The 21,213-nt window shown below is 50.1% G+C and overlaps 3 protein-coding genes across 8 annotated transcripts; 1 reads left to right on the top strand and 2 right to left on the bottom strand.

The window, feature by feature from the left end:
- Positions 1 to 1,013: 1,013 nt before the first annotated feature.
- Positions 1,014 to 2,978, bottom strand: FAM32A (family with sequence similarity 32 member A). The gene is made up of 4 exons (XM_071578329.1): positions 2,862 to 2,978; positions 1,502 to 1,640; positions 1,366 to 1,419; positions 1,014 to 1,196 (listed from the first exon to the last, which is right to left on the bottom strand). Exons 1-4 carry the CDS (start codon positions 2,936 to 2,938, stop codon positions 1,128 to 1,130), a joined length of 339 nt encoding a protein of 112 aa, XP_071434430.1. The 5' UTR covers positions 2,939 to 2,978; the 3' UTR covers positions 1,014 to 1,127.
- A 16-nt stretch (positions 2,979 to 2,994) lies between these two features.
- On the top strand, positions 2,995 to 13,074 carry CIB3 (calcium and integrin binding family member 3). Of its 6 annotated transcripts, none has more exons than XM_071578326.1 (7): positions 2,995 to 3,625; positions 4,774 to 4,875; positions 5,182 to 5,216; positions 7,052 to 7,163; positions 8,419 to 8,566; positions 9,256 to 9,451; positions 10,770 to 11,280. In XM_071578326.1, the coding sequence occupies exons 2-7, from the start codon at positions 4,825 to 4,827 to the stop codon at positions 10,789 to 10,791; spliced, it is 564 nt and encodes a 187-aa protein (XP_071434427.1). In that variant the 5' UTR covers positions 2,995 to 3,625; positions 4,774 to 4,824; the 3' UTR covers positions 10,792 to 11,280. The 6 variants fall into 6 exon arrangements, 5 of the variants coding, with proteins under 5 accessions (XP_071434427.1, XP_071434425.1, XP_071434424.1 ...); XR_011699766.1 differs by adding an exon at positions 12,771 to 13,074 and having other exon boundaries at positions 2,996 to 4,875; positions 10,770 to 10,898; XM_071578324.1 differs by having other exon boundaries at positions 2,996 to 3,625; positions 4,685 to 4,875.
- Positions 10,666 to 21,210, bottom strand: RAB8A (RAB8A, member RAS oncogene family). The gene is made up of 8 exons (XM_071578330.1): positions 21,072 to 21,210; positions 20,076 to 20,136; positions 19,789 to 19,849; positions 18,907 to 18,984; positions 17,393 to 17,482; positions 16,713 to 16,778; positions 16,139 to 16,189; positions 10,666 to 15,259 (listed from the first exon to the last, which is right to left on the bottom strand). Exons 1-8 carry the CDS (start codon positions 21,193 to 21,195, stop codon positions 15,167 to 15,169), a joined length of 624 nt encoding a protein of 207 aa, XP_071434431.1. The 5' UTR covers positions 21,196 to 21,210; the 3' UTR covers positions 10,666 to 15,166.
- Positions 21,211 to 21,213: the final 3 nt, after the last annotated feature.

Genomic DNA, 21,213 nt, shown 5'->3' with positions numbered 1-21,213 from the left:
CCAGTCCCTTCTCCAGCCTCGTTGCTCTTCTCAGTTGGGTTTGAAGAGACCTCTGAGATCATCAAATCCAACCCTTAATCCAACCCCACTGGGGCTGGTGATCACAGTGGGGTTGGATCAAGACATGGTGGATTCTCTGTCCCAGTCCCTTCTCCAGCCTTGTTGCTCTTCTCTGGCCCCACTCCAGCCCCTCAGTCTCTTTCCTGAACTGAGCTGCTTTGGGGTTCAGCTCCCTGTTCTCCTTCTGGTGCCCCTGCCAGTGCCTGGGGGTGCCACAGCACCCAAAGTGAATCAAAGAATCATAGAATGGATTGGGTTGGAAAAGACCTCCGAGATCATCAAGACCAACCCTTGGTCCAACTCCAGTCCCTTTACCAGATCATGGCACTCAGTGCCACGGCCAAGCTCAGCTGAAAAACCTCCAGGGATGGGGAATCCACCCCCTCTCTGGGCAGCCCATTCCAATCCCTGAGCACTCTCTTTGTAAAGAAGATCTCTCTGCAATACCTGATTCCTCTCTCTGCAAAGAGGATCTTTCTGATCTCCAACTTCAATTTCCCCTGGCAGAGCTTGAGCCCCCCTGTCCTATTGCTGAGTGCCTGTTGTTTGCATCCTCATCAGCAAAGTATTTTGGCCTTGTGATTTGCACCTCCCCCCTTCCTAATTAGCAAGATCAAACATCAAGGAACATCCTTGCTTAAGAAAATTTTACATATTCCACATTTTGCAACATCACCTGTGAAAGACCTTGGTAGAAAACAACTGTACAACTGCCATAACTTACAAGAGAAACTTGAATGTGGGACTGTCAGACTCTTCACTTCCAAAAAGGAGAACAAATAAAGGAACATTTTCCAGCTGCCTCACAGCAATTCATTTTGGCCTTAATCTCATTTCAGACACTAAAAATGCCAACCCTCTGCACCCACTTCAACCAGAGCTCCTCAGCCAAGAGGAGCCTTTGCTGGAAGTTTGGCTTTAAAAACCAAAGCTATAAAAAAAGTACAAAGGTACCAAATGCTGAGAAAATATATTAGACAGTATGGAGGACACAGACAGTTACATGGGAACCCTTGCTTGGTACAAACAAAACAACTCCTGCTGCAGAGTCGTGACAAGCAGTGCAGTCACTTAGTCCAGCTGACTTTGGGAATGTCGTAATGCTCAGTCAGAGTATCCAAGTGCCTGTTGAAGTCCTGGGGGAGCAAAAGAGAAAGAAAACGTTTAATATTCGGTGCTGACATCACCGAGTGGAACCACAAGGGCTCTGCATTTCCCTGCTTGTTTCACGAGGTGAAACAGCTCCTGCAGAGCAACAGTAACAAGCACACTCCGGCCCGAGGGGCTCGGCATCACCTGACTCACCTCCACTCGCTGCTTGTGAGTTTTCGAGGCTTTTTTCAGGATCCGCTCCATTTGCTGCGGGAGACACAGAGAGAGGGGCGGGTCAGTCCGACCTCGGAGCCCCTCGGGCCGCACCGGGGGGTCAAACAAGCCTTACCCGCTTCTCCTGCATCTTCTCGTAGGCCACCTGTGCCGGGGTGCGCTTGTCCAGCCCGCGCTTCTTCTCCTCCTCCTGCTTCTTGCTGCTCACCATCTGCTCCAGCACCTGCGCCTTGGCCTTCGCCTTCTTCTTCTTCCTGCGGGCAGCGACCTTGTCAGCGCCTGCCCCGGCTCTGTGCCCCCGGTGCCCTCACCGACCCCCGTTCTCCTGCTCGTCCCTCCCCGACCCCCTTCTCTCCCTGCCCCTCACCGACCCCCATTCTCCTGCCCCACTCCCCTCATCACCGACCCCTGTTCTCCTGTCCCACTCCCCTCCCCGACCCCCGTCCTGCCTGTACCGACCCCCGTTCTCCTGCTCGTCCCTCACCGACCCCCGTCCTGCCTGTACCGACCCCCGTTCTCCTGCTCGTCCCTCACCGACCCCCGTCCTGCCTGTACCGACCCCCGTTCTCCTGCTCGTCCCTCACCGACCCCCGTCCTGCCTGTACCGACCCCCGTTCTCCTGCTCGTCCCTCACCGACCCCCGTCCTGCCTGTACCGACCCCCGTTCTCCTGCTCGTCCCTCACCGACCCCCGTCCTGCCTGTACCGACCCCCGTTCTCCTGCTCGTCCCTCACCGACCCCCGTCCTGCCTGTACCGACCCCCGTTCTCCTGCCCGTCCCTCACTGACCCCCGTTCTGCCTGTACCGACCCCCGTTCTCCTGCCCGTCCCTCACTGACCCCCGTTCTGCCTGTACCGACCCCCGTTCTCCTGCCCGTCCCTCACTGACCCCCGTTCTGCCTGTACCGACCCCCGTTCTCCTGCCCCGCTCCCCTCACCGACCCCCGTCCTGCCTGTACCGACCCCCGTTCTCCTGTCCCGCTCCCCTCCCCGACCCCCGTTCTCCTGCTCGTCCCTCCCCGACCCCCGTTCTCCTGCCCCACTTCCCTCATCACCGACCCCCGTTCTCCTTCCTCGTCCCCTCCCTCTGTGTCCCCGGTCCCCTCCCCGTCGCCCGTTCTCCTGCATCCCCCTCACCGACCCCCGTTCTCTGGCTGCCCCTCACTGCCCACTGTGCCCCCGGTCCGGCTCACCCGACCCCCGTTCTCCTTCCCCGTCCCCTCCCGCTGTGTCCCCGGTCCCCCTCACCGACCCCCCGTTCTCTGCCTGTCCCCGCTCCCCCTCACCGATCCCCCGTTCTCTGCCTGTCCCCGGTCCCCCTCACCGATCCCCCGTTCTCTGCCTGTCCCCGGTCCCCCTCACCGATCCCCCGTTCTCTGCCTGTCCCCGGTCCCCCTCACCGATCCCCCGTTCTCTGCCTGTCCCCGCTCCCCCTCACCGACCCCCCGTTCTCTGCCTGTCCCCGCTCCCCCTCACCGTTTCCCGGCCCCCAGGGCCCCTCCGCTGCCCTTCAGCCGGAGCGGCCCGCGCTGTACCGCCTCGTAATCCGCCATGGCCGAACGGAACGGAACAGAACGGAACGGACCGGAACGGAAGGGAAGGGAAGGGAACGGAACGGAAGGGAACGAAAGGGAACGGCCGCGCCCCCTGCAGGCCCCGCGGGAACGGGCACCGGGAACGGGCACCGGGAACGGGCACCGGGAACGGGCACCGGGAACGGGCACCGGGAACGGGCCGGGCACGGGGAACGGGCACAGGGAGCGGGCACAGGGCACGAGCCCCGGGAACGGGAGTGGGCAGGGGGAACGGGCCCAGGGCCCAGGGAACGAGCCCTGCGAACGGGCACAGGAACGGGCACAGGGCCCAGGGAACGAGCCCCGGGAACGGGCAAAGGGAATGGGCACAGGGCACAGGGAACGAGCCCCGGGAACGGGAACGGGCACAGGAACGGGCACAGGGCCCAGGGAACGAGCCCCGGGAACGGGCCCCGCGGCCCCCGGGCGGGACTGTCGCAGTGTGGCGAACATGACGAGGTTATTTCAAGTGAGGATGTTCTTTGATTTACGCTCTCAGCACAGTTTGAAGCCCAGTCAGCCAGAGAGGAGCCCCCATGAGAGGAACGGGCAGCAGGAACATCCCTTGGCCAAGGACATGTGGGACTAACAGGCTTAAAGGATGGAGTAAATCAAGATGCTTCTCTGTGTCCATGAGGACGTTGCTAACTTGGTGAAAGACTCAAGGTCTGTGTGTGCTGGAGCTGCACAATCTTCATTATAGTGTTGAAATCATGCCTAGAAGTCAAAAAGACCCTGCCCAGGTGCAGACCCTTCCTTTGGGCACGTGGAGCTCACTGGGGTTACATAATTAGTATGGAAATTACTGACTAATCCTAATAGAGGGGCTGTACTTGAAAAGTGATTAACTCGGAACTTCTGTGTGTAAATAATTTATGGCATTGCCTCCAGGACAAACTGCCATCAGCACACAATGTGCGGGAAGGAAAAACACTGGCACAGACTCCAGGGCAGTGCTGGAGTCCCCAGCCCTCGAAGTGTTCCAGACTGTGTGGATGTGGCACTTGGGGCCATGGGGCAGGGGTGGCTTTGGCAGTGCTGGGTTAATGGTTGGACTCGGTGATCTTATCCTAGGGGGCTTTTCCCAATGATTCTGTGAAGAATGAGAAGGAAAGGAGGAGTGGTTATCAAATTTCCAGCGTTCAGGGTTAATTCACAGACTATTCCGAGTTGGAAGGACCCACAAGGATCATCGAGTCCTACTCTTAAGTCAGTGACCCACAGAGGAGATTGAATCCATGACCTTGGTGTTGTTACAACCACGTTTTAACCAACTGAGCTCATCTCAGGGTCTTGCTCAATCCTTATGTTCCTGGAGAGCCACACACAACCTGAAGGAGATCCCAAAGAGATCTTGGGCCATAATTCTGTTTACTGACATATATAAAAGGGAAGAAACAGAACGAAAAGACAAAGCCACCCCTGAGCTGCACTTTCTTTGCACAAACCTCCAGGCGGCCCAGGGGCTCCCCTTCCCTCCCGGTGTGACCTGGACGTGCCAAGGAGAGGCAAAAATTCTTAAAGAAGGAAAACACCACCAACACTTTTCAGTTAATTTAAGGCATGAAAGGGCAGGATCCGTGAATACCCGGCTGCTCAAAGGCTCTAATGAGCCGCAATTAGTTGTGTTGCTAAATGATGTAACCTGAGTCTCCAGGTGCTCGCAGGGGGCAGGTGAGAGGCAGCCAAAGCTTTGACAAACGCTCCGGTGATGGGACTTTGCAGCCTGTGGAACTTGGTTACCTGATCCTCTGCTGTGCCCGAACCTCATTGTTGGAGCTTTTAATAACTGAATATCCACACGACATATAAAGGTGCCTTTGAGGAAAGGACGATGGGACAAGAGTCCACATTCCCAGCTCGAAATGGGCAACAAGCAAACCATTTTCACTCAAAAGCAACTGGATGCTTATCAGGTACAAACCAAACTAAATGGCTGGTTGGACAGAACGCTGAAAAATGGCAAAGAGAGTTTTTTTTCTTCCTAAACAATCTCTTTTAAAATTAATTAGTAGAGGTACTGAATTACAGCAAAGATTTTAGTAATGTAGTTTGATTTTTACCTCAAGAAGAAGGGCTATAAAATACTTCTCATATGCCCAAAAGAGAACTTTAATGCTTAGCTACATATATGAAAATATAACTTCATCTAAATCAGTGTACAGGAAGTTTGGGCCTATGCTAAGAACTCATTACATGTTGCATCTTGTCTTGTTCCATAGGACTGCACATTCTTCACAAGGAAAGAAATCCTGAGGTGAGTTTTCTGTATGAATTTTGTGGGTGAAGGACAGAGATTGCTGTGAAGGCAGGATGCAAATAGGGTGAGATATTTTAAATTTCTGTGAATCTATTTTAAAATTGTTTTTAAAGTGGTGCCTTTGTGCAATCTGAACATTTTGTGGGGTTTTTTTTTGGATGGGGTTGGGATTTTTTATGTACAAACCCTGTGTTTTCTCTCCTAAACTGAGACAGAATTCCACATTTTGTATTTATGTACCAGCCCCTCTTTATTTACCAGAAGTAAATGTAACAAGTTATATTTTGTGGATACTTTGCCATCCACATTTCCCATTGTTTTCTGACAGATGCTTCAAAATACAGTTACCCTTTGGAATAGTTGGTCTGATTTCCAAAAATCTTTATCACTTGCATCAAGTTTTCTCTATGTCTTCTTACAAATAATTACCCTGATGCTCCAAGGTGCATTTTCCCCCTTGATGTGCCCCACTGAACTCTGCATTTAATCTCTGGCTGAAGGTTCTGGTAAAGAGCAGATCAGGAGCCTGTTCAGGTGGGACTGAGAGTCTTCACTGAAAACCTGAACTAGTTTTCCTCTCGTGAGAAATACCCATCCAGACAGTAACACACAATATTGAGGCTGTGCTTGCCCTGCCTGACCCTCAGGAATGTGAACAGAAAGGGAATTGTTCCATTTCTCTGCTCTCAAGATGCCAACCCACATGTTTTTGCCAGTTCTCTGAAGGGCAGAGCACAGGTGATGGTTTTGTACAGAAATTTGGGAGCCTGATGGGATAAAATATTAATGGCTCTGTAAAAACTTCATTCTGTATCTGCCTCCTTTCCCCACAGGAAACAGAGGCCAGAGCCATAACTGTGTCATGGATAAGACATTTATTATTGATAAGGGTCCCTTTCAAAATTCTGTCCTATTGTTTTGCTGCTTACAGCTGTGAATGGGATCCTTTCTCTAGCACAAGAATAAAGCAAATACATGGTGAAAAAGTGGTGAATATATTCCAGTCCTGCTGCACATTTTCTGTCTCTTGAACCTGAGTTCTGTGAAAAAACAGGAAGATACTTGGGGTGGCTGAAAACCTGTTAGGGTGTGTCTCAGGTCTCTCTTTCTGCCTGTGGCTTTAGGTTTTATTCTGAGGTTTAAACTGAATTTTTCATGCTCCAGTTTCAGTCTGTTGGGTTTGGCCACACTGATTGTGCAAACAGATCCCCTTCTGCCCTGCCACGAGTGTTTCTGTGCTTGGAAACAGGTTGGGTGGGCCTTAAGGTTGATGGTTTTGTGCCTTGTTATCATAAACACCTGACCAGTGCTGCTGTCCTTGCCTAATAAAATCCACCACCCACTCCTAGAATTTATTTCCTCATTTGAAACAAAGAAACCTGAGCCATTGCAGTGCCCCCACATGTCTGAACACCTCTGCAAATAACTCTGACACTGTAAAAATGTGGCTTTGGACACACAGCATGGAGGGTTTGGCTGCATGACCTGTGGCAGTATTTTCACCTAATTGTTCCTGAATGAAGCTTGGTATTTTTCACATTACACTGTGCTGCTCTTATACCAGATCTTCCACCACCAACACAGTAATTCTGTGATATTTTATATATATATACTTGTTATTTATGAGTTGGACTCAGTGATCCTTGTGGGTCCTTTCCAGCTCAGAATATTCTGTGATATACAATATATATATTAACATACATGTTACTCAGTGTCCCACCTCCATCTGGTAATGGATGCAAAGTGTGGAAAGTGAGGTGGAAAAGGCAACCACGTTGTTCTCAGAGGTCTAAAGGACCCATTCACCAAAGGAGCCTTTCTTTGTGTCTCAGGCTGTTTTACAGGTACCGAGATCTGGCCCCTCAGCTCGTTCCCCTCGACTACACAGCCCAGCCAGCTGTGACCCTTCCCTACCAGCTCATTGCCAGCATGCCAGAGCTCAAGGTATGAGCCAGGCCCTCCACTGAGGGGCACAATGCAGGTTCATCTGCCCTGCTTGAATAATTCAGCCAGGACTACTTGCTGGCAGACAAATCTGTTTGGGTTACTGAAGTCAGAATTGTTTCTGGAAACTTCCAGTGATTCCCAGAAAACATGCTGAGATGGCAGAGAGGTTGGAGCTGTGTCTGCCTCTGACAAGAACAGAACAGCAAAATCATAGAATGGATTGGGTTGGAAAAGACCTCTGAGATCATCAAGTCCAACCCTTGGTCCAACTCCAGTCCCTTTACCAGATCATGGCACTCAGTGCCACGGCCAAGCTCAGGTTAAAAACCTCCAGGGATGGGGAATCCACCCCCTCTCTGGGCAGCCCATTCCAATCCCTGAGCACTCTCTCTGCAGAGAAATTTTTTCTCATCTCCAACTTCAATTTCCCCTGGCAGAGCTTGAGCCCCCCTTGTCCTATTGCTGAGTGCCTGGAAGAAGAGACCAACCCCCACCTGGCCAGAACTTCCCTTCAGGGAGTTCCAGACAGTGCTGAGGTCACCTCTGAGCCTCCTCTTCTCCAGGCTGAACACCCCCAGCTCCCTCAGCCTCTCCCCACAGCACTTGTGCTCCAGTCCCTTCTCCAGCCTCGTTGCTCTTCTCAGTTGGGTTGGAAGAGACCTCTGAAATCATCAAATCCAACCCTTGATCCAACCCTTGATCCAACCCTTGATCCAACCCTTGATCCAACCTTTGATCCAACCCCACTGTGATCACCAGCCCAGGGCACTCCGTGCCCTGGGCTGGTGATCACAGTAGGGTTGGATCAAGATGTTGTGGATTCTCCCTCAGTGCCACATCCATAGAGTCATAGAATGGATTGGGTTGGAAAAGACCTCTGAGATCATCAAATCCAACCCTTGATCCAACCCCACTGGGATCACTCTGGCACTCTGTGCCCTGGGCTGGTGATCCCAGTGGGGTTGGATCAAGACATGGTGGATTCTCTGTCCCTGGAGGTGTTTCAGAGGACACTCAGTGCCACCTCCAGTCCCTTCTCCAGCCTCGTTGCTCTTCTCTGGCCCCACTCCAGCCCCTCAATCTCTTTCCTCAACTGAGGGGCCCAGAACTGAACACAACAGTCGAGGTGTGGCCTCGAAGGGGGAGAATTTGCCAAGAAGGGGTTTCAACAAAAATAATCTCACTCCAGTTGCCTGGTCTGCACTGAACTGAGTTCTGGTGGGGATGATCTTGCCTTGCTGCTGTTTCCCAGGACAACCCGTTCCGGCAGCGGATCGCGGAGGTGTTCTCAGAGCACGGGGATGGCAACATGACTTTGGATGATTTTCTGGACATGTTTTCAGTGCTCAGTGAAATGGCTCCCAGAGACTTGAAAGCTTATTATGCTTTCAAAATTTATGGTGAGTGAGGCCATAAACGTTGGGGAAATCCTTCAGCTTCATGTAGGGACACAAAATCTTTTTTTTTTCATTCCATTTGAATGTTTGTTCTCTCTCTCCTAAAGAAATCTGGGTTTCTTTATCCTTTTGTATCTTATTTATTTATTTGGGATTTACTGCAAAATTTACAACCTGAAATTATCTGTGGTTTTCAAGAGTTGATAAACATTTAAGAAATATTTCTGTCTGAAGGGCTGCTTGGAAAAGTGCAGCACAAGGGATTTGGCTGCCCATAAATCTGTAGGGTGGATTTGGGAGGGGGAGGCAGGGAAGAACAGTCCAGGCTTTTTGCTCCAAGGACAAATTTAAAGATTTTTTTTTAAGGTACTATTTTCAGTTACTTTCTTTATGATCAGTTAAACAATATATCAAACCACCAAAATCTTGCTGGAATGGTTTAATTATGGCTACACTGTTTAGCCATTAAACTATTTATAGTTGTCACTCATGTGTAAAAGGAGAAATTACCAGATTTTTATTTTGTAACTGTTTTTTTTACACACACATGGAGGTGACTTCATTTCTGATTTAAGAGTTCTACTGATGCAAATCCATCCTGGGAAGCAAAACCTTCTGTTGGGTCTTGGCAGCCAACCATGTATAAAAATGCCTATTTTGTCACTTCACATTAACTTTGTCTCATTTGTCAGATTTTAACAATGATGATTACATATGCAAATCAGACCTAGAGAAAACTGTTAACAAGTTAACCCGGAATGAGCTGACCCCAGAGGAAGTCAGCCTTGTTTGTGAAAAGGTGATTTTCGAGGCTGATGTGGACAATGATGGCAAACTGTCCTTGGAAGACTTTCAGCACATGATCATACGAGCCCCGGATTTCCTCAGGTACTGCTGGTCATTTCTAACACAAAATTGCTCTTGGTTTCTGTAGCAGTTTTGGCTTTAGTCAGCACAGGTCCCCATTTAGGCCTCAAAGGCTGTGACACAGATTAGAGGGGACAGGTATCATCTGACTTAAGCAGCCAAAGAGGTGTTTCATATCATCTGACATCATCAGGAAGTGTCGGGGGTATAACCAGCAAGGGGGGAGGAGTCTCGGCCCTTTTCGGTCCGTGCCTCTGACCAGGACGGTTCCCATCCCTGACTGCTGATATCAGGCCCTGCTGCCGGTCCCACGTCTGTTTATTCCTGTTAATTCCTCTTTCCCTCTTGCTGGGAGGTTTCCTTTGGGGAGGAGGTTTGGCTGGTTTGGAGTTTCACCTGTTAGCTGGAGTGACCTGAGTGAGCCTGTTGTTGTTTTCTGTCACTCTGTGCTATTTCATATTCTGTGTTCAGCTCTCCTCTGTATAAATATAAAAACCTCACTCTGTCTAAAGCCTCATTTCTGCTGTTCTCCCTCACTGTGTCCAAAGCCTCGTTTCTGCTGTTCTCTCTCACTCTCCTGCTCTGGGAGTGGACTTTTTAACAGGACACATTCCTGTTGATTCCTCTTTCCCTCTTGCTGGGAGGTTTCCTTTGGGGAGGGGGTTTGGTTGGTTTGGGGTTTCACCTCTTAGCTGGAGTGACCTGGGTGAGCCTGTTGTTGTTTCCTGTCCCTATGTGCTATTTCATACGCTGTGTTGAGCTCTCCTCTTCTCTGTATAAATATAAAAACCTCACTGTGTCCAAAGCCTCGTTTCTGCTGTTCTCCCTCACTCTCCTGCTCTGGAGTGGACTTTGTGACTGGGTACCAGGCACTTGGCATTTTGCCAGCTCAAACTATACCAGTTTCTCTGTCAAAGCCCTCTGAAATGTGTGTTCTGCATTTCCTCAGCCCTCACAGATCACTCTTCCTTGGTGGGTTCAAGGAGACCTGCACAGACTGGGAAAAGAGATGCTTGAAAAAGCCTGGGGGCTTCTTGACTTGCTTTTGAACCTCCAATGTACTTTTTACATGACAAAAAGTCCTTGTAACTTAAAAAGTGAATATTGGCACTTAGGCTGCACTGGTAAATCCACCAGCTTTGCTCACTCAGTGTTAATGTGGTTCTTATGCACATCTTACACAAAGCAGCACTCAAATATTGCATTTATTTAAAGCATCCAATCTTTGCAAATACCTCAGAAAATAAAGTTTCCAATTTACAGCACAGTCCTAGAATTAATTGTAGTGAATCCTTTGCACAGTGACACAGAAGTGACCATGACTTCCTCTCCTTAACAGCACATTCCACATTAGGATCTGAATCCAGTGAAACACAGAGATGGAAGAACTTCTGGAAAAACTGTCACCTCACCCAAGATGATCAACCATAAGAGCAAAAAATGAGTGGAGCAAAGAGGACAATTTCTGGTAACTGAACCAGTCAGAAAACTGTTCTTGTTTACCTCTTTTAAGGGATCAGTTAAGCTCTCAATCAAGATTTCCCTGTAATTTAACAAAATGTCTCTTCCCCCTTTAGCCAGAGCAAACCTGACCTGCACAGCAGGATGGGAAGTATTTTTTTAAAGTTCAGATACCACCAGGTAATAAAGGTGCTTGTGTAGCTTCTAAAAATGCCCAAGAAAATACATTAACCAGGAAAAAAACCACTTGAAAATAGTTTCAAAAACACTTGAAAATAGTTTCAAAAACACTTGAAAATAGTTTCAAAAACACTGTGGTTAATCAAAATTGTTCAAGCAACTCCTCTGATCATTTACACTCTTAATAAATGGTACAATTAATCAATTTGCTTAAGCATTCTCTGGTGTGCAGGATTTATAATGAGAAAGTCAGCACAGAGTAATGACTAAAAATCCTTCCCAAGGTTCTGTCCCTCTTCCCTGATTGCAGAACTCCCCTTTGCCACACCAGACTATGCACAAATGATGACAGGACTGAGAGACCAAGTTTGTAAAACCCTCTTTTCATAAGAAGTTTATTTATGGAGTGCTCAGGGTCCTGTACAACAGAGTGAAAACAGACATGCTGTAATAAACAACAGCTTTGTTTGAATACAAACATGAAAATCAGTGAGAAGGGTTTAAGAAGGCAGGTGGAACATGGGAAGGGTGGCAGCCAAAAGGGGTCATTCTAAAAACACAATTTACAGTTGTTTTTACAAATGCTGGGATGCATTAAGGTCCCTTCGAAACCAAGCTGTGAGTCCCAAGTCACACACAAGGCAGAGCACATCATTCCTGCAGAAAGGCTGGAAAAGACCAGCTGCTAAACTTTATTAACCACAGAAACTCTGGCCAGGGAATGAGGCAGCCTGGGACACCCAGACTGCAGTTCCCATTCACTTTCCACTCAACTGATCTTGAGCTAAACTAGAAATGAAGACACAAGTCATCATTCTCCCCCCAGCCCCATAACTTCAGTACAAAGGAGCCCAATCCTCACACAACTGTTTGTTCCTTTTCCCCTGGCACAAACAAGTCCAAGAGAACAAGAAATCACAGCAGTTTTGAGCATGATCAGCAGCCAGAGACACCCCCCCAACAACCCTCAGCAATTGTCAGGGAGATGATCAGCACCTCGTGTGAAAGGACAGACCAAAGAATTTTCAGCAGCAGTAAAAAGACTTACAATAATCCATAGGATTCATAAATCTGAGGCTGGAGGTGATGCTGGCATAAGGCTCTGCTGGCAGGGAACAGCAGCTGTGCCAGCACAGGGCACAGCCAACACCAGTGGCAAACAAATGTTAGAACAGCAGTTCCATCATTTATTGACAGGTCTGCACCCAAAGGGGTGAGGACTGTCCAAAATATTGCAACCAGCCTCAAAAATAAGGTCAGCCACAGAATTCCATGATACAATAAAGGAAGGGAATTTGAGAACATGCTCAAAAAGGGGCTTGTTTCTCTACAAACCAAGTGTTAATCAATTACCTGTTAATCAATTAGTGGTATTTAGACACTGAGAATGTGTAGGAAGCACAGTTAGTTTTGCAGATCTACTTAAACTCCTCTTGTTTTAGAGAGTTTGAATCCAACTTCAGATTTCCTGCTCAGCTAAAGTTTAGATGCAAGTACACTCCTGTATTTTTTTCCTGTACCTCTCTGATAAGTGTTTTCCATAACAATCAATAAACACAGTAATTGAATGGTGTGATGGAAACATCAGCTCAATATTGTGCTTCTCCAAAGATCTGCTGCTTGTATTTAGTGACACAGAGCCAAGCACATGAGCAGGGCAGTGTCTTTGACCTCTTCCTCTCTCACCTTTGCATTGTAGGTTTCCTGTTGCTACACAGATTTAATGTAGGGCCTGCATGGCCAGGAGTGCAGCACTGACTGTGCTCACAGGAACTCCAGGGAACTTCCTGAGACCTGGCAATAATGGAGTTGTTCCTTGAGTAAACCCAACCATGTCAAAGGGAATCCTGCCATGATCAGGTACATAAACATGTGCAACAACCAGAATAAGTTTAAACAGAAGGTATTCACAGAGTTCTGAATGCAAAAGAGCAACTTCAGATTTAGAAAATGAGTGAAAAATCACAATTCTGCCCTTCAAGTTTCACCCACTTGTACATGAACATGCTTTGCTTTCCCCAGTTCAAGATGAGTTACTGATACTGTCTACAGGCAGACCTGTGGTATTAAGTTGGATAAACCACTTATTTTTCCAGTTGCTGTGAAAAATTCTGGCTCAACATCTGGCTGAATAAAGCAGAGACAATCCAGTTACTACTGAGCCAGAAGCAAATAATGACACTGGTGAGTTTTGAGTAGGAAAACATTCAGACTGTGCTTTATCACCTTTCTTAAAACACAGACTAACCCTCTCTTTAAAATCATCCTTAAGACAGAGGCATTGCTTGTCCAGTCTCCAGCTCTGTGCTGCCTACACTGAACCACAGCCCAGAAGCCTCTTCAGTAGCTTGAGATGATTTTATCCTACAAATACATCTGTGTGTAAATCCCTCCCCTGAGCTGCACAACCATCCAGTCCCCAAGCTAAAAAGCCACAATTGGACAAAAAAACCCAACCCCCATAAGGTTCTGGTTAGAGGAAAACTTTAATCATGACAGAATTGTAATCTGCTATAAAAAATGAAAGGTTGGTAACATCTAAAATGCATTTTTATAAACCAATATAATGTACACAGTGACATCTCCTTTTTCCATTGCAGAAGAACAGGCAGTATTCCTGTTAAGCCCAATTGCAGGCTGCAGATTTATAATGTTTAATTAGGAACAGGTCTTTAATTATGATAGATCTTTAAGGACTGTAACACTTACCAGTGTTACTGCGAGGCCAGAGATGAAAAGCACAAACTTGAAGAAAACAAAAGTGGTGAGTAAATTCAACAACTTTAAAATCACCTTTAATTTTACCCTTAAGTGTATTTGTCAGTGTAAACAAAGCAGGTTCAGTTGCACTGAGCTGTGGACACAGCTGGGATTCACTGGAGTCAAACAAACCACCACTGCAGATGCTCCTTTTGTTGGGCCAGAGTGGCAGCCCCTGCCCTGTGAGTGACCTCCCACTGAGGGCTGAAGGTGGCTCAGGAATGTCACAGGTGGGTTTGTGGGAATGGGTGCCCAGCCTGAGCCTGGGGGCACTGATGGCACTGCACTGACACAGGCTCTGCCAGGCTGTTGGTGCCTGACACCTGCAGGGGGAACCCCCAGCAGCAAGGCAAGGTCAGGCTGAGGGGCTGGTCACACATAAGTGCAATGTTTATTTGCATATGTGAGTGAGTGTGCACAGAGCACAGGGCTGGGAGTGGGGCAACACAGGGCCTTGTCACCATGTCAAACTAGTTACTACTTTGTGACAGATCTGGAGTCACCCCCAGATGGAGAGGGGAAGGGCTGCCCACTTTAAAGTGACAGATTTTGTCTGAGTGTCCCTGCCTGGCCCTGGTTGTCCAAGAACAGGTGACAGATCACCTGCAGCCATCAGCTCCTGTCAAACACATCTACACATCTGGAGTACTTAATTAAACAAGTCTAAGGTGATCAATTCCTGATGGTAAGGAATATTTACAGCACACTTTGGTTTTTTTTAAAAAATAGAGATTCCTTCAGAGAGGATTTTTTTTAAAACTTCCTTGTACTTGTGGATTGTCAAGAGTAACACAACTGAGTAAGTGACAGGCCAAGGAATTTCTCTGTAGTAGCAAAGAGGTGGAGCTGCAGAAAACTCCCTCCTGCCTTCTGAGAAGGCTCCAGCCTGCACTGCTCCCCTGGGGGCATTTCTGGGGTGGTCTCATGCCACTGGTCTGTGTGCAGCCACACCCTGGATATGCTCATGTAGCATATACACCCACCTGGACTTTATTGGCATTTCTGTTTCTTATTTTGATCATAACTTCATCCTTCTCCACTGGATAAATGACAGATACAGACAGAGAGGCTGAAATCTGGCAGCAAAGGTGCTGCATCCCAGGGTCAGGTGGGATCTCTGCTCCCTCTGCTACACAACACACGTGCCCAGTGGCAATCTGACAAAAATAAACTTGTTTCTTCTCCAAAACTGAAGAGTCAGAGAACTACCAAAATAAACCATTTCTTATTCAGATGGTCACAAAGTGACAAGGTTTGTTGGGAGCACTAAGTCCACAGACAGAGGAAACCTCACTCAGCACAGGCACAGTCCAGCTCAGATTAAGGCCGTGTCCCTCACAGCAGAACACATCGGAAAAAGCTGCTTTTCTTTTGCTGCTCTGGTGTGATTCTGATTCCCTGGTTGCTGCCTTGGGGGCTATTGCCTTCCTGAAGAGGCAAAGAATATTCAGTTACTTATTTATACTTAACAGCTTCTCCCATCCACACTTCCTCTGGTCATTCTGTTGAGCCAAGCCTGACATACACAAAAACCTTCCCTAAGATCAGCAGGAGGCTTCACTCACTCATCAGTCTTGCCCTGGACACAACAAAGATTTGGCAAACTGCACCTGCAGCTTTTGGCTTCACCCAGCCCACTCTGCACCTGTTTCTTCCTTGTATTAACTCAAAGGCAGCTGAGATTAAAAGATAATAAATTACAGGGCATGTCTGGCTCTTGCTCAGACACTTAAGAATTGTCAGCAAGACCCAAAATATCCCAGGTCAACCAATTCATGTCTAAACACATGAGGGTCCAAAGCTCAGTAAGAGCACAATGAACCCTCATCAGCTTCATTTCCTATTTCATAAGGAACAAACCAACATTGACATGTCTTTATTTGTTGTAAAAAGACAAACCAGTCGTTGCTCAGGATGTTTTTGCAAAGATTATCCAAAACCTTTAGTTCCATACCAATGCTGAAACAGTTTAAATCTTCCACCCTGTCTCCTCTATCATTTCTATGATTTTCACTGCAAGAGAAGTATCATTAAACTGCTCTACCCCCCACCTGACTTTTGATAAAACAAAAAATCATTTTATTAAGAAAACCTTAGCTAGTTTCTGAAATGCAGAGACAATTGTTTACAAGCCAAGGTCAGAGCACAACTTGACAGCACTAAAAATACATTTCAGACCCTTCAGTGATCCCTCATGAAAGACAACATGACACATTTTTTATACACTGAAACAGTTCTTGCAATGTGGCTTTTGGGTTGGATTTTTTCCTATTTGAATCCAGAGTGGACAAAACAAAAGTTACTCACCAACTTCTTGTCCATTTTTGCTTTGATATCTCTTGCAAGAGTGAAAAATGCCTGTGACAAGTCAAACAGTTCAGTGTTACAGGGGAAATAAATAAAAATTATTAACAAATAAGTGAAATAATAATTAAATAACTTTAATACGTTCTAATGTTTAGCAAAGTGCCTTCCTGAGTTTCTACATAGACCAAACTCCTCAAGAACATCAATTTTTCAGGTTTTCTCCCCTTGCTCCTTTAACTTCACAACCTTTCTGAGCCCAGAAGCCCCACTGGCACCTTCACCCAGGTTTGTGCAGTGGGAAAGTGCTGCCCTTTATCAATCCTGTTCTTGAACACAACGACATGAGCTGAGTTTTCCCTTGAGCTGCTCTGATGCCCTTTGCTGGAACACCCCTGAGGTGCTCTAAGCACCAAGTTCCATTTACAGAAATTAGCACAAAGTCATTAAACACCTTCATGGAAGGCAGAGATGTGTGTAACCACCCCTCCACTGTACCCACCAATGCAGCAGGACTGGCACCTGTTCTTCTGCACAAATAAGACAATAAATGTCAGAGGGAGGTGTCTGTACTTACATTCTCTATGTTTATATTTGCTTTTGCACTGGTCTCCATGAATTTGATCCCAAAACTTGCAGCAAGCTGAACAAAACCAGATTTCACGTTAGTTGGACAATTGCAGGAGCAGCTCCAAACACACCCACAGGCACAGGCTCTGTCCTGAGTCACCAGAGCTGAGCATTTACTCCCAGAGAACAACTTGCAAAAACTGGGAACTAAATCTCACTGCTATTGGCATCTGTTCTCACCAGCTTTGCTCTGTTCTTTCCCACCATGCACATATTTTAATCTGCTCCTTCCTCTTTCATTTTTCCTCTTGCACTGACACCTTTTAACACCTGCAGTGCAGATGCACCTTCTCTGCCTCAGCTCAGGAACATCTGATGTCAGAAAAGACAATCCCATCTACCTGCTCTCTGTAGAGCAGCCAAAAAGAGACATTTTCTCCATGTCAAACTCTTAACATCCTTCATCTTAGAAAACTCGAGCTTGTTGCCTTGTACCTGACAGATGATCATCAAGAACCCTCAGCACAGGCTCAGCTTTTTATCCCAGTGGGGAGATGACACCTCGGGGAACGTTCCATCATTCCACTTGGGAACACAATTGTGGTGCCACACTGACAGTAACCCCCAAAGCAGTTTTTTAAGACTCTGAAAAGCAAAGCTGAAACACATCAAAGCCACAGCACTCACCTTCTCCCCCTGCTCTCTAGAAACTTGTCTTTTGTCGTTTGCATCACATTTGTTCCCCAGGATCATTTTTTCCACGTCTGGAGACGCGTGCTGAGACAGACACAGAGCAGAGACAGTGTTTGGGCACAAAGCTGGCAGGCAGAGGAGGCACCAGGCATGGACCCAGCATGGAGACCCTGGTGCTGAGTGTGCCCAGCATGGAGACCCTGGTGCTGAGTGTGCCCAGCATGGGCACCCTGGTGCCGAGTGTGCCCAGCATGGAGACCCTGGTGCTGAGTGTGCCCAGCATGGACCTCCTGGTGCTGAGTGTGCCCAGCATGGGCATCCTGGTGCTGAGTGTGCCCAGCATGGAGACCCTGGTGCTGAGTGTGCCCAGCACGCAGATCCTGGTGCTGAGTGTGCCCAGCATGGACATCCTGGTGCTGAGTGTGCCCAGCATGGACATCCTGGTGCTGAGTGTGCCCAGCACGCAGATCCTGGTGCTGAGTGTGCCCAGCATGGACCTCCTGGTGCTGAGTGTGCCCAGCATGGGCACCCTGGTGCTGAGTGTGCCCAGCATGCAGATCCTGGTGCTGAGTGTGCCCAGCATGGACATCCTGGTGCTGAGTGTGCCCAGCACGCAGATCCTGGTGCTGAGTGTGCCCAGCATCGACATCCTGGTGCTGAGTGTGCCCAGCATGCAGATCCTGGTGCTGAGTGTGCCCAGCATCGACATCCTGGTGCCGAGTGTGCCCAGCATGGAGACCCTGGTGCTGAGTGTGCCCAGCATGCAGACCCTGGTGCTGAGTGTGCCCAGCATGCAGACCCTGGTGCTGAGTGTGCCCAGCATGCAGACCCTGGTGCTGAGTGTGCCCAGCATGCAGGTCCTGGTGCTGAGAGTGCCCAGCATGCAGATCCTGGTGCCGAGTGTGCCCAGCATGGAGACCCTGGTGCCGAGTGTGCCCAGCATGCAGATCCTGGTGCTGAGTGTGCCCAGCATGGACATCCTGGTGCTGAGTGTGCCCAGCATGGACATCCTGGTGCCGAGTGTGCCCAGCATGGAGACCCTGGTGCTGAGTGTGCCCAGCATGCAGATCCTGGTGCTGAGTGTGCCCAGCATGGACATCCTGGTGCCGAGTGTGCCCAGCATGGAGACCCTGGTGCTGAGTGTGCCCAGCATGCAGATCCTGGTGCTGAGTGTGCCCAGCATGCAGATCCTGGTGCTGGGTGCCCTCCACAGATTACAGGCTCCTCCAACCCTTCATCCCAGCCCATGACCAGCCTGATGGCAGCTCTTGATCACTTGTCATGGCAGGAAACCATCACACTTGGTGCCCTCAAAAGCACAGGGGCAACAACTCTCACAACAAATCACTGCCAGCCAAGACATTCCAGAGGTTATTCCTGATTTCCATCTCATTAATTTTCCAAATACCCTTCAGCACATGAAATCAAAAGAAAGGCAACACTTCTGGAACAATTAAGCTTTTAGAGGAGGAAACAGCACCTTTAACAGTCAGTAAGTGAGAAATTACCTCTTCAATATTCCTGACCCAGTTCCGAATATTTTCAAAAGACTTTTCATTGGTGATGTCATACACCAACATAATGCCCTAGGGGTAAGAAGGAGAAAGACTTTCAGCACGAGTTCAAGGCCTGTCGAGCAGAGAGGAGCAACTTAGCAGGGACTATTTTTAACACCGTTAATGGCAGTAAGATAAGGGGTGCAGGATGTGTATTCATAGAGCAAAACACAGGGGGAGGTCTCTGTGTGTGTGTGTGGCTCGGCTTTGAACGAAGGTTTGGGAAGGGCTGTCCCCATGAACGAAGGTTTGGGAAGGGCTGTCCCCATGAACGAAGGTTTGGGCAGGGCTGTCCCCATGAACGAAGATTTGGGAAGGGCTGTCCCCAGGAACGAAGGTTTGGGAAGGGCTGTCCCCATGAACGAAGGTTTGGGAAGGGCTGTCCCCAGGAACGAAGGTTTGGGCAGGGCTGTCTCCATGAACGAAGGTTTGGGCAGGGCTGTCCCCATGAACGAAGGGCTCTCCCCACGTGCCCTTCCAGCCTGCACAGTGGATTTCAGGTGAGGCTCAGCGTGCACAGAACTGGCCCCACCGTTTCAGTCCTGAGGTTCATCTGCCACGGCAGAGCTTGGACGGTGCCATTGAAGTCCTCAGGACTGGAACCTACAGCCCCTGGCATTGCCCAGGAGGTCTCCCATCCAAGTACTAATCCGGGGCTGACCCTGCTGAGCTTCTGACGGGATCGGATGTCAGGGAGGCATTAACTGCCCTGGAGGTCTCTGTGCAAACTGCCCTAAGGCAGAGCCTGGCAGGGATGGGCAGCACTGCGTGTTCCCCCAGCTGAGTGACCCAGCCCGGGGGTTTATCCCGCCCAGATCCCAGGGCTGCTCCTACCATGGCTCCCCGGTAGTAGGCGGTGGTGATGGTCCGGAACCGCTCCTGCCCCGCCGTGTCCCTGCAACACACAACAGGACACGGGGCTCTCACACACCGCCCCACACCGACACCCCCGAAAGGGTTAAACGGCTTCATCTGACTCAGTCTTTGGGCGCTCTGGTACTGTCTTTGAGCTTCTAAAGCACCATGAACTACTGAACAGCACAACTGGAATAAAACCACAACACTGCCATCCCCACGCACCCCCCGGTGATCAGACCCCCCCCGCGGCACAGCAGCCTTACCAGATCTGCAGTTTGATCCTCTTGCCATCGAGCTCTATCGTTCTAATTTTAAAGTCAATACCTGAAAGGAGAAGCAAGTAAACTACTCGCAGCTCACGCCGAGACACCAAACCACGGCTGTCCCCTTCAGTTTCGCTGCTCCGTTTCACGGTATCAGAGCTCGCTCCCAGGAGGGGCTGCGGGGCCGGCGGAGGGTGCGGAGCCGGGGCAGGTACAGCCCCCCACGGACCGGGCACAGCCCCCCACGGACCGGTCACAGCCCCCCACGGACCGGGCACAGCTACCCACGGACCGGGCACAGCTACCCACGGACCGGGCACAGCCCCCCACGGACCGGGCACAGCCCCTCCCGGACCGGGTACAGCCCCCCACGGACCGGGGAGCCCCTCCCGGGTCGGTCACAGCCCCCCACGAACCGGGCACAGCCCCTCCCGGACCGGGCACAGCCCCCCACGGACCGGGCACAGCCCCTCACGGACCGGGCACAGCCCCTTCCGAGCCGGGCACAGCCCCCCACGGACCGGGCACAGCCCCTCCCGGACCGGACAGCCCCTCCCGGACCGGACAGCCCCTCCCGGACCGGGCACAGCCCCTCCCGGACCGGGCACAGCCCCTCCCGGACCGGACAGCCCCTCCCGGACCGGACAGCCCCTCCCGGACCGGACAGCCCCTCACGGGTCGGTCACAGCCCCTCACGGGTCGGTCACAGCCCCTCCCGGACCGGACAGCCCCTCACGGACCGGACAGCCCCTCACGGGTCGGTCACAGCCCCTCCCGGACCGGACAGCCCCTCACGGACCGGGCACAGCCCCTCACGGACCGGGCAGCCCCTCACGGGTCGGTCACAGCCCCTCCCGGACCGGACAGCCCCTCACGGGCCCCGCTCGGAGCCCTCCGGGCTGAGGGAACCCGCCCCCCCGCAGCCGCAGCCCGGCAGGGCCGAGGCGCCGGCGGCCCCCGCGGGCCCGGGGCGGGCGGTCCGTGTCCGTCGCTCACCGATGGTGGAGATGAAGGTGGCGTTGAAGGCGTCCTCGGAGAAGCGGAAGAGCGCGCAGGTCTTGCCCACGCCCGAGTCCCCGATCAGCAGCAGCTTGAACAGGTAGTCGTAGGTCTTCGCCATGTTCGCGGGCCCCGGCCC

This window comes from Pithys albifrons, chromosome 27 (assembly GCF_047495875.1).
Source record: "Pithys albifrons albifrons isolate INPA30051 chromosome 27, PitAlb_v1, whole genome shotgun sequence".
Lineage (NCBI taxonomy): Eukaryota > Metazoa > Chordata > Aves > Passeriformes > Thamnophilidae > Pithys > Pithys albifrons.
This window is presented reverse-complemented; position numbering and strand designations above follow the sequence as displayed.

Bases quoted from the DNA above. Each gene is read 5' to 3' on its own strand.
- FAM32A (XM_071578329.1), bottom strand. From the start codon at position 2,938: ATGGCGGATTACGAGGCGGTACAGCGCGGGCCGCTCCGGCTGAAGGGC. The intron at 1,641-2,861 runs GTGAGGGGGAGC...CGCTGCCCGCAG, and splicing joins GCCCTGGGGGCCGGGAAACG to GAAGAAGAAGAAGGCGAAGG. The intron at 1,420-1,501 runs GTAAGGCTTGTT...TGTCTCCCGCAG, and splicing joins AGAAGATGCAGGAGAAGCGG to CAAATGGAGCGGATCCTGAA.
- CIB3 (XM_071578326.1), top strand. From the start codon at position 4,825: ATGGGCAACAAGCAAACCATTTTCACTCAAAAGCAACTGGATGCTTAT. The intron at 4,876-5,181 runs GTACAAACCAAA...CTTGTTCCATAG, and splicing joins AGCAACTGGATGCTTATCAG to GACTGCACATTCTTCACAAG. The intron at 5,217-7,051 runs GTGAGTTTTCTG...TTTGTGTCTCAG, and splicing joins ACAAGGAAAGAAATCCTGAG to GCTGTTTTACAGGTACCGAG.
- RAB8A (XM_071578330.1), bottom strand. From the start codon at position 21,195: ATGGCGAAGACCTACGACTACCTGTTCAAGCTGCTGCTGATCGGGGAC. The intron at 19,850-20,075 runs GTAAGGCTGCTG...TGTGTGTTGCAG, and splicing joins AGGATCAAACTGCAGATCTG to GGACACGGCGGGGCAGGAGC. The intron at 16,779-17,392 runs GTGAGTGCTGTG...GGTTTTGTTCAG, and splicing joins CTAGAGAGCAGGGGGAGAAG to CTTGCTGCAAGTTTTGGGAT.